This window comes from Trachypithecus francoisi, unplaced genomic scaffold (genome assembly GCF_009764315.1).
Source record: "Trachypithecus francoisi isolate TF-2019V2 unplaced genomic scaffold, Tfra_2.0 Lachesis_group3, whole genome shotgun sequence".
Classification (NCBI taxonomy): Eukaryota; Metazoa; Chordata; class Mammalia; order Primates; family Cercopithecidae; genus Trachypithecus; species Trachypithecus francoisi.
This window is the reverse complement of record NW_022681468.1, coordinates 152,108,462-152,129,682: the sequence shown is the minus strand read 5'-3', so window position 1 is coordinate 152,129,682 and position 21,221 is coordinate 152,108,462. Positions and strand designations below refer to the sequence as shown.

The window sequence follows — 21,221 nt, the reverse complement described above, 5'->3', positions numbered from 1 at the left end:
CGAGCTCTGTGTTGGCCCCTATCAGCCATGGCTGAAGCGGCTGGTATACAGGGCACCAAGTTCTGAGGCTACACACAGCACAGGGACAGTGGGCTCAGCTCATCCTGTGAGACTAGTTTTTCCTCCTGGGCCTGTGGGCCTGTGATGGGAGGGGCTGCCATGAAGGTCTTTGACATGGCCTGGAGATGTTTTCTCCATGGTCTTGGGGATTAACATTAGACTTCTTGCTATTTATGCAAATTTCTGCAGCCGGCTTGAATTTCTTCTCACAAAATAGGATTTTCTTTTCTGCTGCATTGCCAGACTGCAAATTTTATGAACGTTTAGCCTGTTTCCCTTTGAAAACAGCATAAAATGGCACCCAAGTCACCTTTTGAATGCTTTGCTGCTTAGAAATTTCTTCCGCCAGGTACCCTAATCATCTCTTTCAAGCTCAAAGTTCCACAGATGTCTAGGGCAGAGGCAAAATGCCACCAGTGTCTTTGCTAAAACATAACAAGACTCAGCTTTGCTCCAGTTCCCAACAAGTTCCTTATCTCCATCTGAGACCACCTCAGCCTGGACCTTATTGTTCGTATCACTATTAGCATTTTTGTCAAAGCCATTCCCCCACATTTTCCTGTCTTCTTCTGAGCCCTCCAAACTGTTCCAAACTCTGCCTGGTACCCAGTTCCAAAGTCGCTCTCACATTTCTGGGTATCTTTTCAGCAATACCCCACTCTACTGGTACCAATTTACTGTATTAGTCCGTTTTCACGCTGCTGATAAATACATACTTGAGACTGGGAAGAAAAAGGTTTAATTGGACTTAACAGTTTTACGGCCGGGCGCGGTGGCTCAAGCCTGTAATCCCAGCACTTTGGGAGGCCGAGACGGGTGGATCACGAGGTCAGGAGATCGAGACCATCCTGGTCTACACGGTGAAACCCCGTCTCTACTAAAAAATACAAAAAACTAGCCGGGTGAGGTGGCGGGCGCCTGTAGTCCCAGCTACTCGGGAGGCTGAGGCAGGAGAATGGCGTTAAACCCAGGAGGCGGAGCTTGCAGTGAGCCGAGATCGCGCCACTGCACTCCAGCCTGGGCGACAGAGCTAGACTCCGTCTCAAAAAAAAAAAAAAAAAAACAGTTTTACGTGGCTGGGGAGGCCTCAGAATCATGGTAGGAGGCGAAAGGCACTTCGTTATATGATGGCAGCAAGAGAAAAATGAAGAAGCAAAAGCAGAAGTCCGTGATAAACCCATCAGATCTCTTGAGACTTATTCATTCCCACTAGAATAGCACAGGAAAGACTGGCCCCTATGATTCAATTAAGACCCCTTGGATCCCTCCCACCACACATGGGAATTCTGAGAGATACAATTCAACTTCCGATTTGGATGGGGACACAGCCAATCCATATCACATACTTAACTGTAATTAATAATTCTTAAAAGTTCTGAGAGGAGACTGTCACCTCGGTTTTTTATACAAGATCATCATAAATAATGAGACAAATTTAGACAATTTGGTAGTGCGGATGTAGTAACATAAAGTTAATTTAATATATTAAGTCATTGTAATGACATTTATTGGGCACCTAACAATGAGCCAGGCAAAATGCTAAGAAATGTACATGCATAACCTCATTTATTTCTTATAACACTGTGATAAATATTACTATCTCCATTTTATAGACCAGGGAGAGGGATACAGAGAGCTTAAGTAATTTGCCCAAGATTACAACTTTTTTTTTTTTTTTTTTTTGAGACAGAGTCTCGCTTTCTCACCAGGCTGAAGTACAGTGGCGTGATCTCGTCTCACTGCAACCTCTGCCTCCCAGGCTCAAGCAATTTTCCTGCCTCAGCCTCCTGAGTAGCTGGGACTATAGGCGCACGCTACTACGCCCAGCTAATTTTTGTATCTTTAGTAGAGACGAGGTTTCACCATCTTTGTTAGGATGGTCTCAATCTCTTGACCTCATGATCCACCCACCTTGGCCTCCCAAAGTGCTGGCATTACAGGCATGAGCCACCGCACCTGGCTCCAAGATTACAACTTTTCAGAGGTGACACTGCCTTTGGAACCTAGATCTGACTTCTTATTAAACAGAGTGCCATGTTTAATATTTGCTCCAGTTTTTAGAGTTGGCAGTGCTAAAGGGATAATTCACATCTTCATTTTTCTAATCAAACCCAGCCTTTCTCTGTAAGATGAGGAAATACCTCTTTCATTAGGGTTAATGCAGTAATGTTCTCCTGCTGCTCTTAGAGCTTTTAAAATACAAATCAGAACATTCTACTTTCTTGCTTATTGTCATCCTGTGGTCTCTTTATCTTGATAGAGTACTAACCTTGAGCATAGTATGTATGCATGGCTTGATACAGTAAGTCAACTACTCTTTTATTTCTTTCTATCGCTTATGTCTACCATCATCTTTTGAACTTTATATTGGTTCTTAAATATGATATACTTGTGTCATGCTGTCTCTATTGAGTGTCCTTAGCTTTTTATCTACCTGATATACCGCTATTAAAAACCTACATCAAATACGAATACTAGTAATCTCCAGTATTCCCATTATGTGGCAATATATTTTTGGCCACTAGATGATGAGCATCTACAGGGAGAGGATCATAACTTTTCAATTTAGTTTATGTAGTATATGAATCTCATGGGTTAAGTGAATAGATTACTGAGTAGTAATGTGGTTATCTTCTGAATATCTGCATTCTACATAGTTTAGAAAGCAAATACTTAACCTGTGAAGTACTATATCATCCTAACCTACTTTTGTTAAATGCTTTCCTTTTCTCTTCTACCTATCTCTGTAGTAATGTTTAATACTTGGATGGTTAATATTTACTTAAAGTATATAGAGAGCAAAGGGTGTTTTGTCACTATAAACATCCCTTAATGGATAAATAAGTTCTTGTTACACTGTACAAATCTTAAGGCATCCTAAGAACCTTCTCAATTTGGTGGTTGGTGGAGCGGAGGTCAGGATTTTGTTTTAATACTATTGTAATTAAAAATGGAAAAAGTTATCTTTTTTTCCTGTATATATATTACTATATCTTCAAGAAGGTGTTCCCTCCTTTATATTAGTTTCCTGTTGCTGCTGTAGGCAAATTACCATAAACTTAGTGACTTAAAACAACAGAAATTTATTATATTTTAGCCTGGAGGTCAGAAATACAAATAGGTCTCACTGGGCTAATATCAGGGTATTGCTTAGGTATGTATTATAATAGAAAAGAAAGGTATAGAGAGAAGAGAAAGACAAACAATTTATTTTAGAAATGTTAAGCTTAAGAACAGTCAACCAAAACAATATAGATGGCCAGCCGGCTATTTTATAAATGTATCCAAATTTAGGAAACTGGTCTGAGCAAGAGCCAGAGCTGTACTGCTAGTTATTTTGTGTATATAGCAATGGTTCCTAAATTGGTGGGCCAGGGTGATCATAGATGCTATTGTGATTAAAGCTATATACTGTCTCCCCTGAAGAAAATGCATATGTGGCAAAAAAAAAAAAAAAAAAAAAAAAAAACCTCACATTTGATTACAATTTTGGAGATTCATAATCCTTTCCAGGAGGTTCACAAAATTAATCTTTGGTGTAAAGGCCAAAGTTGCTTTGCTACAGATTTATAGGCTCTCTGAATTTTGGATTCATCAAGATAACATTTCCTTGCACATTAGTTATTTGAGTGCCAGTTGAGTGGAATTACAGCATCTTCTGTTAAGTAAATCGTAAAATTATTGTACTTTCAAGAGAATAAAAGTATGCTAAGTAAAACAGTCGTGTGTTTTACAATAGGTATAGGCTCTGAGAAATACATTGTTGGGGTATTTCATCATTGTGCACACAAACATCATAGAGTGTACCTAGATGGGAAAATACACTAACGCAATAGCTGATGAGCTTTAAAAAAAAAATCACACAAAAATTTCATAATGTTTTAAGAAATTTATGAATTTGTGTTGGACCTCATTCAAAGCCATCCTGGGCCACAGGTTGGACAGGCTTGCTGTACAGCATGTTATTGTAATGAAAATTGTAGGCAGTTTTAGCACAGTGGTAAGTATTTGTGTATCTAAACGTCAGAAAGGTACAATAAAGATACAGTATTGTAATCTTATGGGACTGTTGTATATGGGATCCATTATTGATGGAGACATTATTATGCAACACAGGATTCTATTTAGAAAATGAAACCAATGTAAAATCAATGAGAATTTCGTAGGAGTCAGTATTGTGCTACAATGCATGTTAACTTTGTTTTCCTGTTATTAAGTTGAATACGTATTATGTTTAACATATTAACTGATAACAATAAGAGGGATGGGGATAGATAGAATTTTAATTTATGAACATCATGCACAATTATTTTGCCTAATAATTGAGCATCTAGTTAATATATTATAAACTTGTAAAAATGTTACAAAAACTTGCATAATATTGTATTGTAGACTCATACATGTGTTAGCCAATGAGCTAAAAAAAATCACAAAAAAATTTCACACATACATTAGTATGTATGAGTCTAGAGTACAATATTATGGTCAGTTTCTGCCTTCTTGGTGGAGAGAAAAGAGTTGGGAACTTTCGGTTGTGACCAGGAAATGGGAAGAATGGGAATCAGTATTAAAACCGTGCACATATTCTGTGTTCCAAGAAATGTCCCAATGTATGGTTAGAGCCTTTAGGTTTGTTCTCTAAGGAGCTTGACTATCAAACACTTTTTAAGTGTTTTAAGCCTGGTGTTTCCTTATAATGGACACATAAAACAAGCAAAAAACATATGGTAAAATCTCACATCTCCAGACTGTGTCTTCCTTGAGACTTCTCCTTGTCTAGTAGTTGGGTGGGGTATATAATAGGTTTGGTAATCATAAAGCAAGATCATTCTGTAAGGGAGAAAAGAAACTAAAAAAGCAGGTCACTTTAGGTGAAGGACACTTTGTGTTTCAGACAGTTAAAACTACTAGGGCTTGTAAAACTTCCTGCAACTATACTCTTAATTTGATTGTTAAGAAATATTTTGCCAATATGTAAATTTGAAATCGCTGCCATACATTTATCCACAAAGTGCAGTAAAGTACAGCTTTAGAGTCTTTCTGGTTCATGTGTAATATAGTACTGTCATTTCAAACAAAACTACATGGTTCAGTACAACTAAGGCAAAATTTGTCTTCGTGTTTGGTCAGCTTTTGCTTTTGACTTTATTGAAATACCAGCTGAAAATTTTAGGAAATGAAGCTCATGGATGCCACTAAGAATTTTAGATGATTTGCAACACTTTACTTGTTTTGTACTTAAAATCTTATCAGCAGGTTCTCTTGGCTCTACCTCCAAAATATACCCAAATCTCTCTATTCCTCTTCATGTCCATTGTTATCATCCTAGTTCAATTCAATATTACCTCTCACCTGGATTTCTACATTAGTAGTTGCTGTGGATTTAATGTTTTTGCCCCCACAAATTTATGTTGAAATTTAAACTCCAATGCAACAGTGTTAGGAGGTGCGGCCTTTTGGGAGGTGTTTAGCACCTACCATCATGAAAGTAAGAGTTCTACCTTCATGAATGGATTAATATCCTAATAAAAGAACTGAGGGTGTCCATCCCTTTTTGCTTGTCCACCTTCTGCCATGTAAGGACACAGCATTCCTCCCCTCCAGAGTGCACCATCTTGGAAGAGGAGACTGACCTCTTTCCAGACAGTGAACCTACTGGTGCCTTGATCTTGGACTTCCAAGCCTCTGGAACTGTAAGAAATAAATTTCTCTTTATCATTTACCCAGTCTGGTATTCTGCTAAAGCAGCACAAAACGTACAAGAGAGGAGTTTACTTCTCCTGCTGTGTATGAAAGGATATATTTGAAATTACTGTTCAAATATGATCAGAGATTAGAAATTGAGTTACAGTTTAGGTTTTTAATAAAGAAGGAACATCTTATAAGATTCTCTTAATTTGCTTTAGAGTGGAGGCTAGCCCACAAATGTGGTTATTATGTAGTCTGCTCCCACTGCCTTTTAAGATACATGTCGTGGTTATAGTGGTGGAGTTTGCTCCAGCCCATCTCAGGAGGATTTAATATCTACATCGACCCATCCTTTATGCACCCGCATTTCTCTGACCATTTCTCTGAGTTGAAGATTGGCAAGAATTGGGTCCAGATAAGAATCAGAGCCTCTGAATAACTAAATAATAAAAAGCTTCCACAAAAGAGTAAATTGTGAAGCCAAAACCTTTTAGAGTTTCTATATAAAGAGTTATTTTGACCCCAGTAATAGATAATTATGATTCATCTTGAAAATTCAATTATTTCCCAGATCCTATCTGATTTTGAATTACCAAGATGGCAGTATCTTCAATTTTCAATGCTTTGTTGTCATAATGATAACAAAAAGTAATACTCATATAGTGTTTCTTATGTGTCAGGCATGGTTTACATTTATTGTAAGTGAGTGCTGTTATTTCACACATAAGATTGAGGCACAGAGGTTTAGTACCTTTCTCAAAGTCATACAGATAGTAAGTTTCTAAGCCAAGATCCAACTTGTGGAAGTTTGACTCCAGAATTCTCACTCTTCACCACAACCCAATGCAACTTTAAAAGTATTCTCTAAAAAATACTTATGTCCAGAATATATTTTTAAAAACACTTCTAAAAGTAATAATAAAGATAGTGTAATAAAAAATGGCCACAGACGTAAAAACAAGGTAAACAATTGGCCAGAAAGCACATGAAAAGATGTTCAGCATCATGAGTCATTATGGAAATATAAATTAAAAACGCTGTGGGATACCACTATATACTCAATACAATGAGTAAAGTTAAGACTGAAAACACTAAGTATTGGCAGGGATATGGTAAATCTGAAACTGTCATACATTATTGATGGGAATGTATAACAGTACAACCACTTTGGAAGATAGTGTCTTGTAAAGATAAACATGTACCTATCCTGTGACCTATTCCACTCCTAGGTAATTATTTGAGAAATGAAAAAATGTCTACAAAAAGACGTACAAGAATGTTTATAACAGCTTTATTCGTAATTGCCAACAACTAGAAAAATCCAAATACCTATCCATATAAGAAAGAATAAATTATGATTTATTTAATTAGAGGACTACTTAGTTAAAAAAAATGAACTTCTGATACACAAAACAACATGAGAGAAGGAAGTCAGATAAAAAGGGTACAAATGGTCATTCTGTTTGATTCCATTTATGTGAAGGTCCCAAACAGGCAAAATCTCTGTGTTTGGCATAAGGGTTTTGGAGTGATGAAAATGGTCTGTATTTTGATTATCATGTTGATTACACATGTGTCTTATTGTCTTTGGACTGCTATAGAAAAATGTCATAAACTCGTTAGCTAATAACAAATTTATTTCTTATAGTTTCTACGGACCAATTTGCTTGTTTAGTAATTTAAGCAGAACACTTTTCTTTATATGATTTGTGTAAGTGATTGAGATTCCCAGTTGGTAGAAGAAATTAAAAATGTAGCATCTAAACTAAGCATGTTTGTTTCAGCATTTTATTTATAATATATTCTGGAACTGTTAGGAACTTCTACATGGTACAGTTGAATATGCTGAAATACAGCAGTTTGTCCTGGTTATAATGTTGTACCAAATGGACATGTATAGTCAAGTTTTATGATAGCCTGTGTAGTTTGACAGTAGTTGTCTTTGTGATCCTTCACAGTTTGTTCCATGGCAATAAGATGTACTGGAACTACTGAAATGATGAAGTAGTAGTTTTGTAGTCTTTTATTACAAGATTAGTCTTCAAAATGAAGGAAAACCTTTAAAGTCTGTTTGTGGTTTTTGACCTTTTTCAAGTAGGTTACTTTCTGTGGATTTTCATGGAAGTAGTAAACACCTTAGTCACCACATATTAACTAATGTGGTCTTTGGTTTCTCAAACAAGACTGATGGCTTGACTGTTTTTTGTTTATGGAAAAGCTAATTCCTGATCTTTGCATCTATTTTAGTAATAGTTATGCACGAGTGCGAGCTGTGGTGATGACCCGAGATGACTCAAGTGGTGGATGGTTACCACTTGGAGGGAGTGGACTAAGCAGCGTCACTGTCTTCAAAGTCCCTCATCAGGAAGAGAATGGCTGTGCTGACTTTTTTATCCGTGGAGAGCGACTCAGGGACAAAATGGTAATGAATAATGTATCTAATACTATAATTTTAGGATACTTCTACAAAAATGAATTATCTGTTTAAAATTATGATCAGTATACTGTTGTGAGATTTTTTTCATCTATGAATCAATGATTGTTTCTGGAGCTGTTTCTGTGATATAGACAGTGAAGTACAACATTTTTTTTCAAACTGAGACTGACATTGATGCATACTTGTTGGGGGTTGGCGTTGCTGCTTTTCCATTTAGGTTTAATGCAGAAGTTAATAAATAGTCTTCCTAGTTATTAAACCGATTATGTCCTGCCTTCCCTTCTCTCCGCTATTCCCTAGACTAGAGATTGGCAAATTGTAATCCATAAGCCAAATGCAAGCCCACCAGTTGTTTTTATATGGTCTGTGAGCTAATAATGATTTTTATATTTTTACATGGTTGGAAAAAATTAAAAAATAATAATTTTGTGTAACGTAAGAATTATATGAAATTCACATTTCAGTATCCACAAATTAAGTTTTATTCAAACATAGCCCAGGTGATTCCCTTATTAATTCCCTTATTTTCTAGGCTCTTAAGACTACTTGGTGGCCAGCCTAATTTTCAGCACTATTGTCTTCTGTGTAGATGTGTGGTTTCTTACTTGTATACATTTTAAAATATCAGTTTAACCTTTGATAATGTTATTTGCTCTCTTTTAATTAGTATGGAAAGCTCCTTCACTTTCTTTGTTTCATTTGTGGGCCAGAAACAACTGATTACATCTGAAAAGCTGAGTAATGTTAGTGTCATTTCTGTATCAAGAAAAAGAAGAGCGGCCGCACACGGTGGCTCACGCCTGTAATCCCAGCACTTTAGGAGGCCGAGGTGGGCGGATCACAAGGTCAGGAGATCGAGACCATCCTGGCTAACACGGTGAAACACCCTATCTCTACTGAAAATACAAAAAATTAGCCGGGCGTGATGGCGGGCTACTGTATTCCCAGCTACTCGGGAGGCTGAGGCAGGAGAATGGCGTGAACCCAGGAGGCGGAGCTTGCAGTGAGCCGAGATCACCCCACTGCACTCCAGCCTGGGCGACAGAGTGAGACTCTGTCTCAAAAAAAAAAAAAAAAAGCATACACTTAGAAGCTAAATAAAAATAAAGTGCCAAAATAGAGCCTTGAAAATAATGAGAATTCCCTTTAATATATATTTGTGGTGTTTATTTAGCATCTTGGTTATTATGTTTTGAGCTCCAAATTCTTCCATGCATGAACACTTTGAATATGACTTACTTTCAGTTTGGGGGCTTGGTTTCTTCATATATATATATGTATATTTTTTTACCATTGAATCATTGTAGTAATTCAGAAAGTTGCTTAACTTTCAGTGCCCCAATTTCTTCCCCAGTTAAAGGGAGAGTTATCCTAAATCATCTTGAAAGCCTTCTTGCACTAATGTTTTATGAGTTTATGATTCACCCATGCTGCATATTATATAATGTGTCTGAGCCAGAATATGTTTAAGTAGAGAACCCTGGTTGAAGTCAAAAGTGAAATATGATGCGTATGTCATCTTTTAAAAAGTTTAAATTTTTAAAGGTGGCCTGGCCTTGGATAAAATGGGATCTGGCATATTAATGCTTTTTTAAGCCTGGAGACATCTAAGAAGGCACCTATGATGGTGTAATGCTTCTGGTCTGAGCTAATAGTAACTGGGGAATATTGTTGGAGAAATTGTCTTTGTTAGAAACTGAGTAAAATGGTGAAAATCTAGGGCATTTTTTTCCAGATAAACTTTTTCTTAAGAACACAAAGTAATAGAAAGTAAAATGTGGAGTAAGAGAGAAAAATGCTTGCTCGAAAAATTATAAGAACAAGGAAGGATGGCCTAGATGTGAAATAGAAAAAAACTCAGTGAAACAGAATGTTGGATATAGTAGAGATGGACAGTTTAGGATAATAAGGGACCAAATCTGCATAACTAAGTATGAGCCTGCTCAGATTGATGGATTGGGTGATTGTTCAGAGTGTGGCTTTAACATAAAGCTAGTGAAAATAAACCTGAGATTCAGAAAGAACATGAACTTTTATTCCCTATGACAGAGCTTAAAAATCAAGAGGACTTACCCTAGTCCCTGGGTATAGAATATTGATAGACTAATAAGAAAATAGATTATTTTGCTAGAAGTACTGAATCAGAACACCTGTTGTTTCACGTAACCATTTTTCTTTGAGGAAGCTTGTTACTTGTGAAATGGGGATAAGAAACATCTCTCATTGTAGCCATAAAGGAAAAATTGCTTTCAGTCAGAAAGTTGTCGTATTTCTTAGAGGGATTAACTATAGTATAGCCTTCTAGGTTATGGGGACTTGTGTGATCAAAGGCAGAGGCAGCAACTTATGACTGTAAATTGAAAATAGCAAAGTCTTGTGAAATCTCAAGACAAATGAGACAGTGATATTGAAATAAGATTAATTTCCACCCTCTGCTGGGTAATACACTCTGATCAAGACTACTTCTGAAAAGCCCAGTAGTAGAATTGACATATACATACATTAGTTTCCAATATCACTGCATTTTGAGGTCACTAATGTTCATTTCTATATTCATTGGTTTTATTCATTGGTTATTCATTGGTTTTATTTTAATCCATTTTCCTGAGTTCTAGTTTCTTGATTTTTTTTTTTAAAGAAGTACTATGATTACTGAGTCTGTAAGTCTACAGGGTTCCTCCCAGATTAATGGTAGCTTTCCTTTAAAAGCCTTCTCAGTGAATAAACAGTGCACTTTAGTAGTAGTTCTGATGTAATAGTTATGTGAAAGATAGTTGCTGAAAACTGTTCTGTAACCATTTTGCCTGTGGATCACATCTTAGAATCCTCTACCTTAGATGAATTATAGAAGTGAGATTCTTGGCCCTCATATATCCCATGTGTAAATTCATGCCCTTGAGGAAAGAATAAATATTGAGAAGAGGAGTATATGACCACTCACGAGGCTAATAAATACAATATTTTAATGGGTGTTTTTAAGTCAGAATACTGATAACAATAGTGAAGAAGATGGCCCTTGTCAGTTATGAGAGAACCACTTTCACAGAAAACTTTTCCAGCCGTTGATTTACAATTACAGGTACTAAAAATAAGCCTTGTTACAATTCCCAGAAGGTTATATACTTTACTCTTTAATTTTTATTATTTTTATTTTTTATTTTATTTTATTTTATTTTTTTAAGAAAGAGGACACAGATAAAGAGCAGGCTGCCTGGGACTTGTTCAAGAAGACATCATTTTGTGTAATTGGGTCAGTGTTTAGTCATTCACTCACTCAGTGATCCTATGTTGCTTACCTATAAAGCATCTTTATGAGGCCCACAAAAGGTGGAGCTTATTTCCTGGCTTATCCTTTGATACTCTAAATTGGAGCTTTCCAACCTGCGTGCCATGAGTGTCTGGGGCCTCCAGACTGCCTTATGCTATTGTTGTATGTGTGCCTGAGGAGAGAAGAGTTGAAAAGCACTGCTCTGCATAATTGGCTTTCATGCTTTATGGATGATTGAGAAAGAAAGAATTTGAAAGAAACACCAGGGGTTGGTGTTGTAGCCTAAGAAAATGAAAGTACTACCTTTCTTTGAGACACTTGGGGATGGAATGATCGTTGTCAAGGACAGATTCTGAGAGAGTCTTGGCCGGGTGTGGTGGCTCATGCCTGTAATCCCAGCACTTTGAGAGGCTGAGGCAGGTGGATCACGAGGTGAGGAAATCGAGACCATCCTGGCTAACACAGTGAAACCCCATCTCTACTAAAAATACAAAACAACAAAACAACAATTAGCCAGGTATGGTGGCACGCGCCTGTAGTCCCACCTACTTGGGAGGCTGAGGCAGGCAGGAGAATTGCTTGAACCCGAGAGGCGTAGGTTGCAGTGAGCCGAGATTGTGCCACTGCACCTCCAGCGTGGGCGACGGAGCGAGACTGTTTCTCAAAAAAAAAAAAAGAAAGAAAGAAAGAAAGAAAAGAAAGTCTTACTTGATGTGTGTGAGCTGTAGCTTCTGTTTCCTTCTAAATCTTTAAAGCCTTGATTTCTTCCTTTAATTCTTTAATACAAGTTAGTATTACCTTGGAGCACATATAATTTAAATTGTTAACTAAAATTTAACTGTTCATTTGTGTACATCAGAGAGTTCCACATTGCCTATCTAGTTTTTATTAGATATAATGGTTCTTCTCTGTAAGTAGGACACTTCTGTCTTACATTTTATCAAAATGTTTACCATTTGTATAGGTTATGTTATTTGACCATTTTTAGCTGATACATGATATGTGACATGTAAATTTAAAACACTGCATTATAATACAGCTTAAGATTTTTTAAGTTTCTGAATTAACTAGTAACAAAATGTTTGCTAAAATATTTACTACTAAACACAGTTTTTAGTTATGGGGATCTAAAGTAGTTTTTCCTTAGTTTATTTAATAGATAATACAATATTATAAATTTGTCAGTATTATTAAAATTTGCTAAAGCTATGCTTTTTAAACCGTATTATGGGCTAAGGTATGACAAAAGAATAGGCTGAGTAGAAAGATAGGAGTCTTTTAAAATGCCTGAATTCCTGAAGATGCTCTGTGGGGACAAGAAAAAGCAAGGTTATAAGACAGTTACCATTATAAACTTAGAGTGACAAAGGTAATATTGAAATGGAGAAAGGAAAAACCAGAAATATTTCCAGTTTAAGAAGTTGCCAAAGAGATTAAGAAATTGTTTTTAGGATTAATAAGTAATTAGGTTGTGGATAAAATTGTTTATAGAAATTGAAGTGCCTTTAAGATAATGGTTCTATTGTTTAAAAAGAGTATGTTTTAAAAATAAGGTTTCTTTCCAGTTAGCCTAAATTTTGCCAAATTTTGTAGCCTAAAACAAAATTTGAATATTTCTTTTCTAGGAAGAAAATAATGTGGTTATAATATAGCAGTAGCTTTATTAAAAATGAGACTCACCCTTTCTATCATGGGGGAATCTTAAAAGACCAGGGAAACATCTTTCTGCCTTGGGTTGAACTTTATCGAAGTGCAGAATAAGAATTTCCTGCTAAGCTTTTCCACTGTGCCTCTGAATTATTCCTTTGTGAAACTTCAGTCCTACAGAAGTGCTCCTCCACTAAAAACCAATTGCCCTAACTAACTTTTCCGTAGGATTCAGCCTTCCTAGCAGTTTTGTTTCTTGAAAGATACTAGTTCTCCTATTCACCATAATACCACAGTTAGGAAAAGAATGGGAGTGGGAGTAGAGATAGTGGAGTATTGTTATTGTTCCTTATTTCCCTTACAAGTTATTACTCTATCACCCACATATATAAATCCCATTATTGAATCTATGTAGCTTTCTTTTTTTTTTTTTTTTTTTAAATTATACTTTAAGTTCTAGGGTACATGTGCATAACGTGCAGGTTTGTTACATATGTATACTTATGCCATGTTGGTGTGCTGCACCCATCAACTCGTCAGCACCCATCAATTCATCATTTATATCATGTATAACTCCCCAATGCAATCCCTCCCCCTATGTAGCTTTCAAATCAGCATCTATTAGCTTTCATTTTCATCTACTGATCTTAACAATTTCTTCCCAAAGCCAGATTTTCTACATCTGAGCCTCCTCATCATTCTTGGCTACTTTTGTTTGCAGTCTCGACCTTCTGGTCTTCATTTCATCAGGCTACTTTTCTGGATCTGGTTGTTACCCAGAACTGTTCCATTTGAGGAATTTTATAATTTCCTCTCGTTTCTTTTTTATTCCCGTCCGACTGCTCTTTAATTTCGTATCTTCGCTATTACATTGTGCCTCCAATTTGTTCCTTACTTAACTAGATTCCTTCTGGCTTCAGTATTTTTTTTTTCAGACGGAGTCTCACTCTGTCGCCCAGGCTGAAGTGCAGTGGCGCGATCTCGGCTCACTGCAAGCTCCGCCTCCCGGGTTCCCGCCATTCTCCCACCTCAGCCTCCCGAGTAGCTGGGACTACAGGCGCCCCCCACCTCGCCCGGCTAGTTTTTTGTATTTTTTAATAGAGACGGAGTTTCACCGTGTTAGCCAGGATGATCTCGATCTCCTGACCTCGTGATCCGCCCGTCTCGGCCTCCCAAAGTGCTGGGATTTCTTTTTTAATTTAATCTAAATCTTTTCAGTCAATCTCTGAAACAACCCTTTCATTCATATTTCAGTAGACGATATGTTGCTAAGTTTTTTTTAACCTTACTTGACACTAAAGGAACTTCATTGAATCCTACAGTATTTTCTTTTAATACTCTTTTTTTGGGCCAAGCACGGTAGCTTACGCCTATAAGTCTAGCACTGAGAGGCCGAGGCGGGTGGATCGCCTGAAGTCAGGAGTTCGAGACCAGCCTGGCCAACATGGTAAAACCCCATCTCTAAAAAAATACAAAAAAAAATTAGCTGGGCGTGGTGGCGGACACCTGTAATCCCAGCTACTCAGGAGGCTGAGGCAGGAGAATTGCTTGAACGTGGAAGGCAGAGGTTGCAGTGAGCCGAGATCGCACCACTGCACTCCAGCCTGGGTAACAAGTGTGAAACTCCGTCTAAAAAAAGCGAAAAATCTTTTCTTTTTAAAGGTGAGTTGTTCATTCATGCAATAAATATTGTTGAGTGGCTACTCTGTGCTAAGTACTGTTCTAGGCACTAGGAATATGTAAGTGAACAAAAATAGAAATCTCAGTTCTTAAGATAATATACATTCCAGTGAAAGATAAATATTACAGTAAGAAAACAGGAAAATGATATGCTAGACAGTACTAAGGGGAAAAAACAAATTAGGAAAAGGGGAGTATAGGGGAAGATTTTTGGTGGGGATGGGGATTGGTTAAAATGTGTGTAGACACAGTGACCAAGGAAGGCCTTACCAAGAATGTAGGTAACATTCATGTAAAGATTATTTATATTGTGAATAGGGTCTCATATTTTAGTTTGTATGTTCAGATTTTCAAATCTTGAGTATTCTTAAAGTAGAATAAAGTTATCTTGTTTCAGTTCGTATGTTAAACTGTATAAGATCTTGAAATTGTTTGGATTTGGTGAATGTTCTCAAAATGTGCATCAACAGTAGTTATAAACTTAGGAATTATCAGTGATCCCTCCATTTATTCAAACAGATCTTCTTTATTCTTGATTCTGTTTCATTCTTTTAATCTCTACCCCTCTCATATCTTTCCTGCAAATAAGCCTACTTTTTTTTTCATTGTCCAGTTTTACCTGGCTCCTTCTAGCTTCTGTATTGTTTACCATAATTAAATTTCTAAAACTTAGGTCTAATACTCTTTTAGGATTCCCCACTAATTTCCTAGAGACTATTTCATCTCCACATAGAAAATGTTTATAAACTGGCTCTGTTCAACTTTGATTTAATCTGTCTGCCTTTTTTCTCAAAGGTAATAATTTCCATGGTAGTGCCTTACTGAGTTACTTGTAGTTCATCAGAAGTACAATGCATAAGAAAATGCCCTTCCCCTTTTACATTAATAAATATGGCACTATAAAGATAACATATTGAGAGATTATGTGGAGTAGAGAATGTTGATAAACATGTTGTTAATGCTCAGAAAACAATAATGGCAGGAAACAGTGGTTTCCTTTTTACTGTCATAGATGGAAAAATAGGAAAACTGGGTTAAAGCACCTTGGGCCAACCAATTTTGCTGTGAAGAATTGGAATTGAGATAAATGGTAATAATAACCAGTCTAGAATCCTGTTCATTTCATTATTAACCCATTGAAAACGTAATAAATTAGGGATTAATTACTTTCTGTGCAGCCATGAATTTTGTAGTTTTCCCCAGCGGTTGTTTTGCAACAGTTAATTATTTAATATTGCTAGTATACCTTGAAGAGGGGGAAAACGTCTGCCTGTTAGCATTTCTATTCTCTTTCCCTGGAGCCTTGTGGGAACTGGTTCCTGAAAATCAAGATTTAGAAAACGTCCCAAATTATTATACCTTCCTGGTTACCTTTATTTTCTCATTTAGCTTACTACACTTTCACCTTTCTTCAGCGTACTCTTTATTACTACATTCCCTTTTTCTTCTTTCAAACCCTGCATTTGGTATCTGAAATATTTCCTCTTTACAATTTATTTTAAACTAACATCATTCCATTCTTTAGTTACTGCTTTTCACTGGTTGATTTGGTCTGTCAGCCTCATCAATATTATCTTGGCTTCATCATTCTCTTTTATACGTGATTGTGGTATATTTCATAATTTATTTCACATCCTTTCCATTATCTTCCAATTGCCATTAAACTGTAATAGCCTCCATCATAGCTAAATTAAAGCCCAAACTCTGACCTCAAATTATCGACCATACTTATTAGCTTTCCAAATGTTTCTGCATTACTTTTGTTTTATTACATTCTAAATTATAATTTGAATGTGTCCTGCTTTTCATTGAGTGGTTGACTGTTGTATTCCTTTGTTTAATCAACCACTGAGTGCCTTCTATGTGCTTGACTTCCTGTATTAGTTTCCTTGGGCTGCCATAACAAAATAACGTAGACGGAATGGCTTAAACAACAGAATTTATTTTCTCACAGTTATGGAAGGTGGGAAGTCCAAGGTATTGGCCAATTTTCTGTTTCTGGTGTGGGCTGTCTTCTTGGCTTTCAGACTGTCGCCTTCTCAGGGTGTCCTCACATGGTCTAGGGAAAGAGCTCTGGTGTTTCTTCCTCTTACAAAAGCGCTAACCCTATCAGATTAGGGCCCCACCTTTATGACCTCATTTAACCTTTATCATTTCCTCACAGGCTCTATTTCCAAATGTGGTCACTGTAGATATTAGGACTTTAACATATGAATTTGAGGGGAGCACAATCCCTTCAGTCCATAGGACTTCCTATTCCATTCTACTGTTTCTGTTGATTGTTAGTCGAGTAGTATTCTATCATGTGCATGTACCCTCTCTAAATTATTGTAACTTTGATATGAAATTGAGTATCTGCTAGTGCTAGTTTTTCTCATTAGACTTCTTTAACTTTTGTAGGGAGGGGTATATTTTTGCTTATTCTTTCAGAATGCTAGACAGTTTATGTTTTTTCATATATAGGTACATTCACTTAAGTTTTTTCTTAGGGATATAAAAATGTGGCAGGGGGCTATTGTAACTGATATATTTTAAAAATCATTTTTGGTATCTTCTGAAGCTCTTCATGCAGCTTTTAGAATAATGTTAGACAGTATTGGTGTGATAATATCTCTTTATTTTCTTTGTGAATTTAAAGGAATTTCTAATGTTGCACAGATAAGTATGATGTCAGAAAGTGTTCTTATGTTCCCTGCCTCCCCGGACTAGAATTTGGTACTAATTTTTATGAAATCTGGTTTTGCAAATGTCTCACAGACCTTTTAAATTGAAGTTTTTGTTGATATAATTGTAGATTATTAATTGCTGTTGTAAGAAATAATAAAAGAAATGCTATGTACACTGTACCCTGTTTTCCCAGTGGCAACATGTTGCCAAACTGTATTGTCATATCACAAGGAGGATATTTCTGTTGATACAATATATCGTATTCAGATTTCCTCAGTTACTTGTATTCACTTTTGTGTGTATTTAACTCTGTACAGTTTTACAGTTTTATCACACTTTCACTACCACAGACAAGATGCAGAACAGTTTTAACAACCACAAGAATCTCTGCTTTCTGTTGATTTTATCACCACATCTATTTCCCTTTTTGCCATGCAACCACTATTCTGTTCTCTCAATTATTTCTGTAATTTTGTCTTTCAAAAAATGTTATACAAGTGTAATCATAAGTATGTAACCTTTCAGGATTGACCTTTTTTCTTTCATGATCATTCTCTGAGGGTTCATCCAGGTTATTGAGTATCTCCAGTATTTGTTCCCTTTATTGTTAAGTAATAGTCTGTAATATATATTTATATGACTTACTGAAGGATGTCTCGGCAGTTTCCAATTTGGGGCTAAATATAAGTTTCCTGTGAACATTCACATACATGGTTTTTTTCTGTGAATGTAAGTTTTATTTCTCTGGGATAAATGATCAGGTATGCAGTTGCTGGGTTGTATGGTAGTTGCATATTTAGTTTTGTTAAGAAATTGCCAAACTTTTTTCTAGAGTGGTTTATCATGCCACATTGCCACCACCGGTTTATGAGCAATCCATTTTCTAAGCATCCTCACCGGCATTTCAAGTAGCCACTGTTTTTTGTTTTACGCATTCTGAGAGATGTGTAGTGATAATAACTTACTGTGGTTTTAATTGCATTTTTCTGATGGCTGATGATCATCTTTTCATTTGATTATTTGTACCTTCTTTGGTGAATGTCAGTCTTTTTGCCCATTTTCTTATTGGATTGTTTGAGGTTTTTTTTTTTTTTTTTTTTTTAGATAGAGTCTCCCTCTAGTGCAGTGTAAGTTGTGATACTTAGATCAAGAGTTTGTTTTTTTTTTTCTATGAATGTCCATTTCTTGCGCCATTGTTGAAAAGATTGGATTCCTCCCATGAATTACTTTTGTACTCATTAAAAATCAGGTAAGCATATTTGTGTTCTTTATTATGTTCCATTTCTCTATTTGTCCATCCCTCCACCAGTACCACACACTGTATTATTGTGGTACATAAGAAGCCCTAATACAGAGTAGAATGATTCCTCCCATTTTACTCTTCTTTCTCAATATTGTTTTAGCTATTCTGGGTCTGTGCCTTTCCACCTTTCCATATAAATTTTAGAATATTCTGTGTGTGTGTGTGTGTGTGTGTGTTAGACAAAGTTTCCCTCTTGTTGCCTAGGCTGGAGTGCAATGGCGCAATCTCAGCTCACTGCAACCTCTGCCTCCCAAGTTCAAGTGATTCTCCTGCCTCAGCCTCCCGAATAGCTGGGATTACAAGCACCTGCCACCACGCCCGACTACTTTTTGTATATTTAGTAGAGACGGGGTTTCACCATGTTGACCAGGCTGGTCTTGAACTTCTGACCTCAGGTGATCCACCCACCTTTGCCTCCCAAAGTGCTGGGATTACAGGTGTGAGCCACTGCGCCCAGCCAAATTTTAGAATATTCTTGTCTGTATCTACAAAAAAACCTTATGGGGGTTTTGATAGAAATTATATTAAACCTGTGGATCAACTTGGGGAGAATGGGCATCTTTACTATGATGAATCGTCTAATTTATAAATGTGCTGTGTCTCTGTTTAGGTCTTTGAATCCTTTCATTAATATTTTGTGATTTTTCAGTACATAGATCTTGTATGTTTTGTTAATTGTATACCTGAATGTTTTTCTTATATGTTTTGTTAATTGTATACCTAAATATTTTGTTTGGAGCAATTGTAAATACTATTGTGTTTTTAATTTTGGTTATTGCATGGCCATTGTATATAGACATGCTATTAATTTCCATGTGTTGATCTTGTATCCTGTTACATAGACATATTTAATTATTTATGCAAATTCCCTGGAATGTTTTAATGTTGACATCATGTCATCTACAAATAGGAAGGGATTTCTTTCTTTCTTTTCAATCTATGTGTCTTTTCTTTTTCTTCCCTTATTTCTGTGGCTAGAACCTCCAATTCTATATGGAATACAGTGATAGTAGAGTACATCCTTGCCTTGCTTCAGATATTAACCAAAACACATACACTCTTTCATCCTTTAGTATGTTGTTGACTGGGATTTCTTGTAGGCATTTTTTATCAAATTGAGATAATTCTACTCTTGCTAACTTGCTGGTAATTTTTAACATGACAAGGTATTCGAATATGTTAAATTTTTCTGTGTCAATTGATCACATTAGCCTGTTGATATGATAGATTATATTGATTGATTTTTAAATATTGAACCAGCCTTGTTTCTGCAATAAATCCCACTTGGTCATGGTATATAAGTTTTGATACGTTGTTGGACTTGGTTTGCTAATATTTTGTTGAGGAATTTTGCATTTAAATTCATTAGAGATAATAGTCTATAGGTTGGTGGGATTTTTTTGGTACTGTTTTTGTCTGATATTGGTGTCAAGGTAATACCGGCCTCATTAAAATAAGTTAGGAAGTATTCTGTTTTCTGGAAAAGATTGTAAAATTGGTGTTAGTTCATTTTTAAATGGTAGAATTTTTCATTGAAACTATGTCAATATAAAGATCTCTTCAGAAGATTTTAAATTACAAATTCAGTTTCTTTAATCGTTATAGGACTACTCAGGTTATCTCCATCATAGTTGAATTTTTATAATTTGTGATTTTTAAATAATTGGTCCATTTCTTTTAAGTCGTCTTAACTTATGAGCATAAAGTTGTTCTTAGTAGCTCAGTTATTCTTTTAAAGGGTGCAGGAACTTTAGCAATATCCATTTCATTCCTGTAATTGGTGATTTGTGGCTTTACTCTTTTGTCAGTCTTGCTAGAGATTTATCAATTTTATTGATTTTTAGAAAATTAGTTTTTGTTTCATTGATTTTTCTTCTATTTTCAGTTTTATTTCTGTTGTTATTTTCTTTTTGCTTGCTTTGGGTTTATTTTGCTTTCCTTTCTTTAGTCTCTTGAGGTGGGAACTTCAATTATTGATTTGAGATTTTTCCTCCTTTGTAAAGTCTGGACTTTTGAAAATACTTCAATTCACTGTAGTATAAAGTTTTGGTTTTATAAAATTTAATGTTATTTATTATTCAAATTTATGCATCTTTTTTTACCTTTCAAAGGTTGAATATCTCTAACTATCATGTTTTTGGATAGTTTTGTGTTTCTAAATGGTTTCTGTGTTATAATAGGGTATTGCTGTATCATTTGGTCCATAAGGTTCATAACTGTTAAAGCCTTAGATCGTCGAGATTCATTTCGTCAACATTATATGAGGCCATCTCCAAATTATAGAAATCCAGTGAGGGAAAAGAGAATTGCCTAAGCTTATTTAGTTTTATTCTGGCAGTTTAGAAATCTAGCAGCCTATGGGGACCTGGGAAAAAGCTGAGTCAAGAAGCCTGCGCCCGGTTGTTTTTTATTATTTTTTAGTATGCCTACTAGGAGTCAGAGCCATATTAATTCCTAATTAGGAGTCAGTT

The 21,221-nt window shown here is 36.0% G+C and overlaps 1 protein-coding gene across 1 annotated transcript in view; it reads left to right on the top strand.

The window, feature by feature from the left end:
* Positions 1-21,221, top strand: part of SPRED1 (sprouty related EVH1 domain containing 1) — a 106,247-nt gene that overhangs the window by 39,426 nt on the left and 45,600 nt on the right. Inside the window, exon 2 of the mRNA XM_033190624.1 lies at positions 7,996-8,170. Coding sequence (XP_033046515.1) covers positions 7,996-8,170 — 175 coding nt within the window. The remainder of the gene's footprint in view (positions 1-7,995; positions 8,171-21,221) is intronic.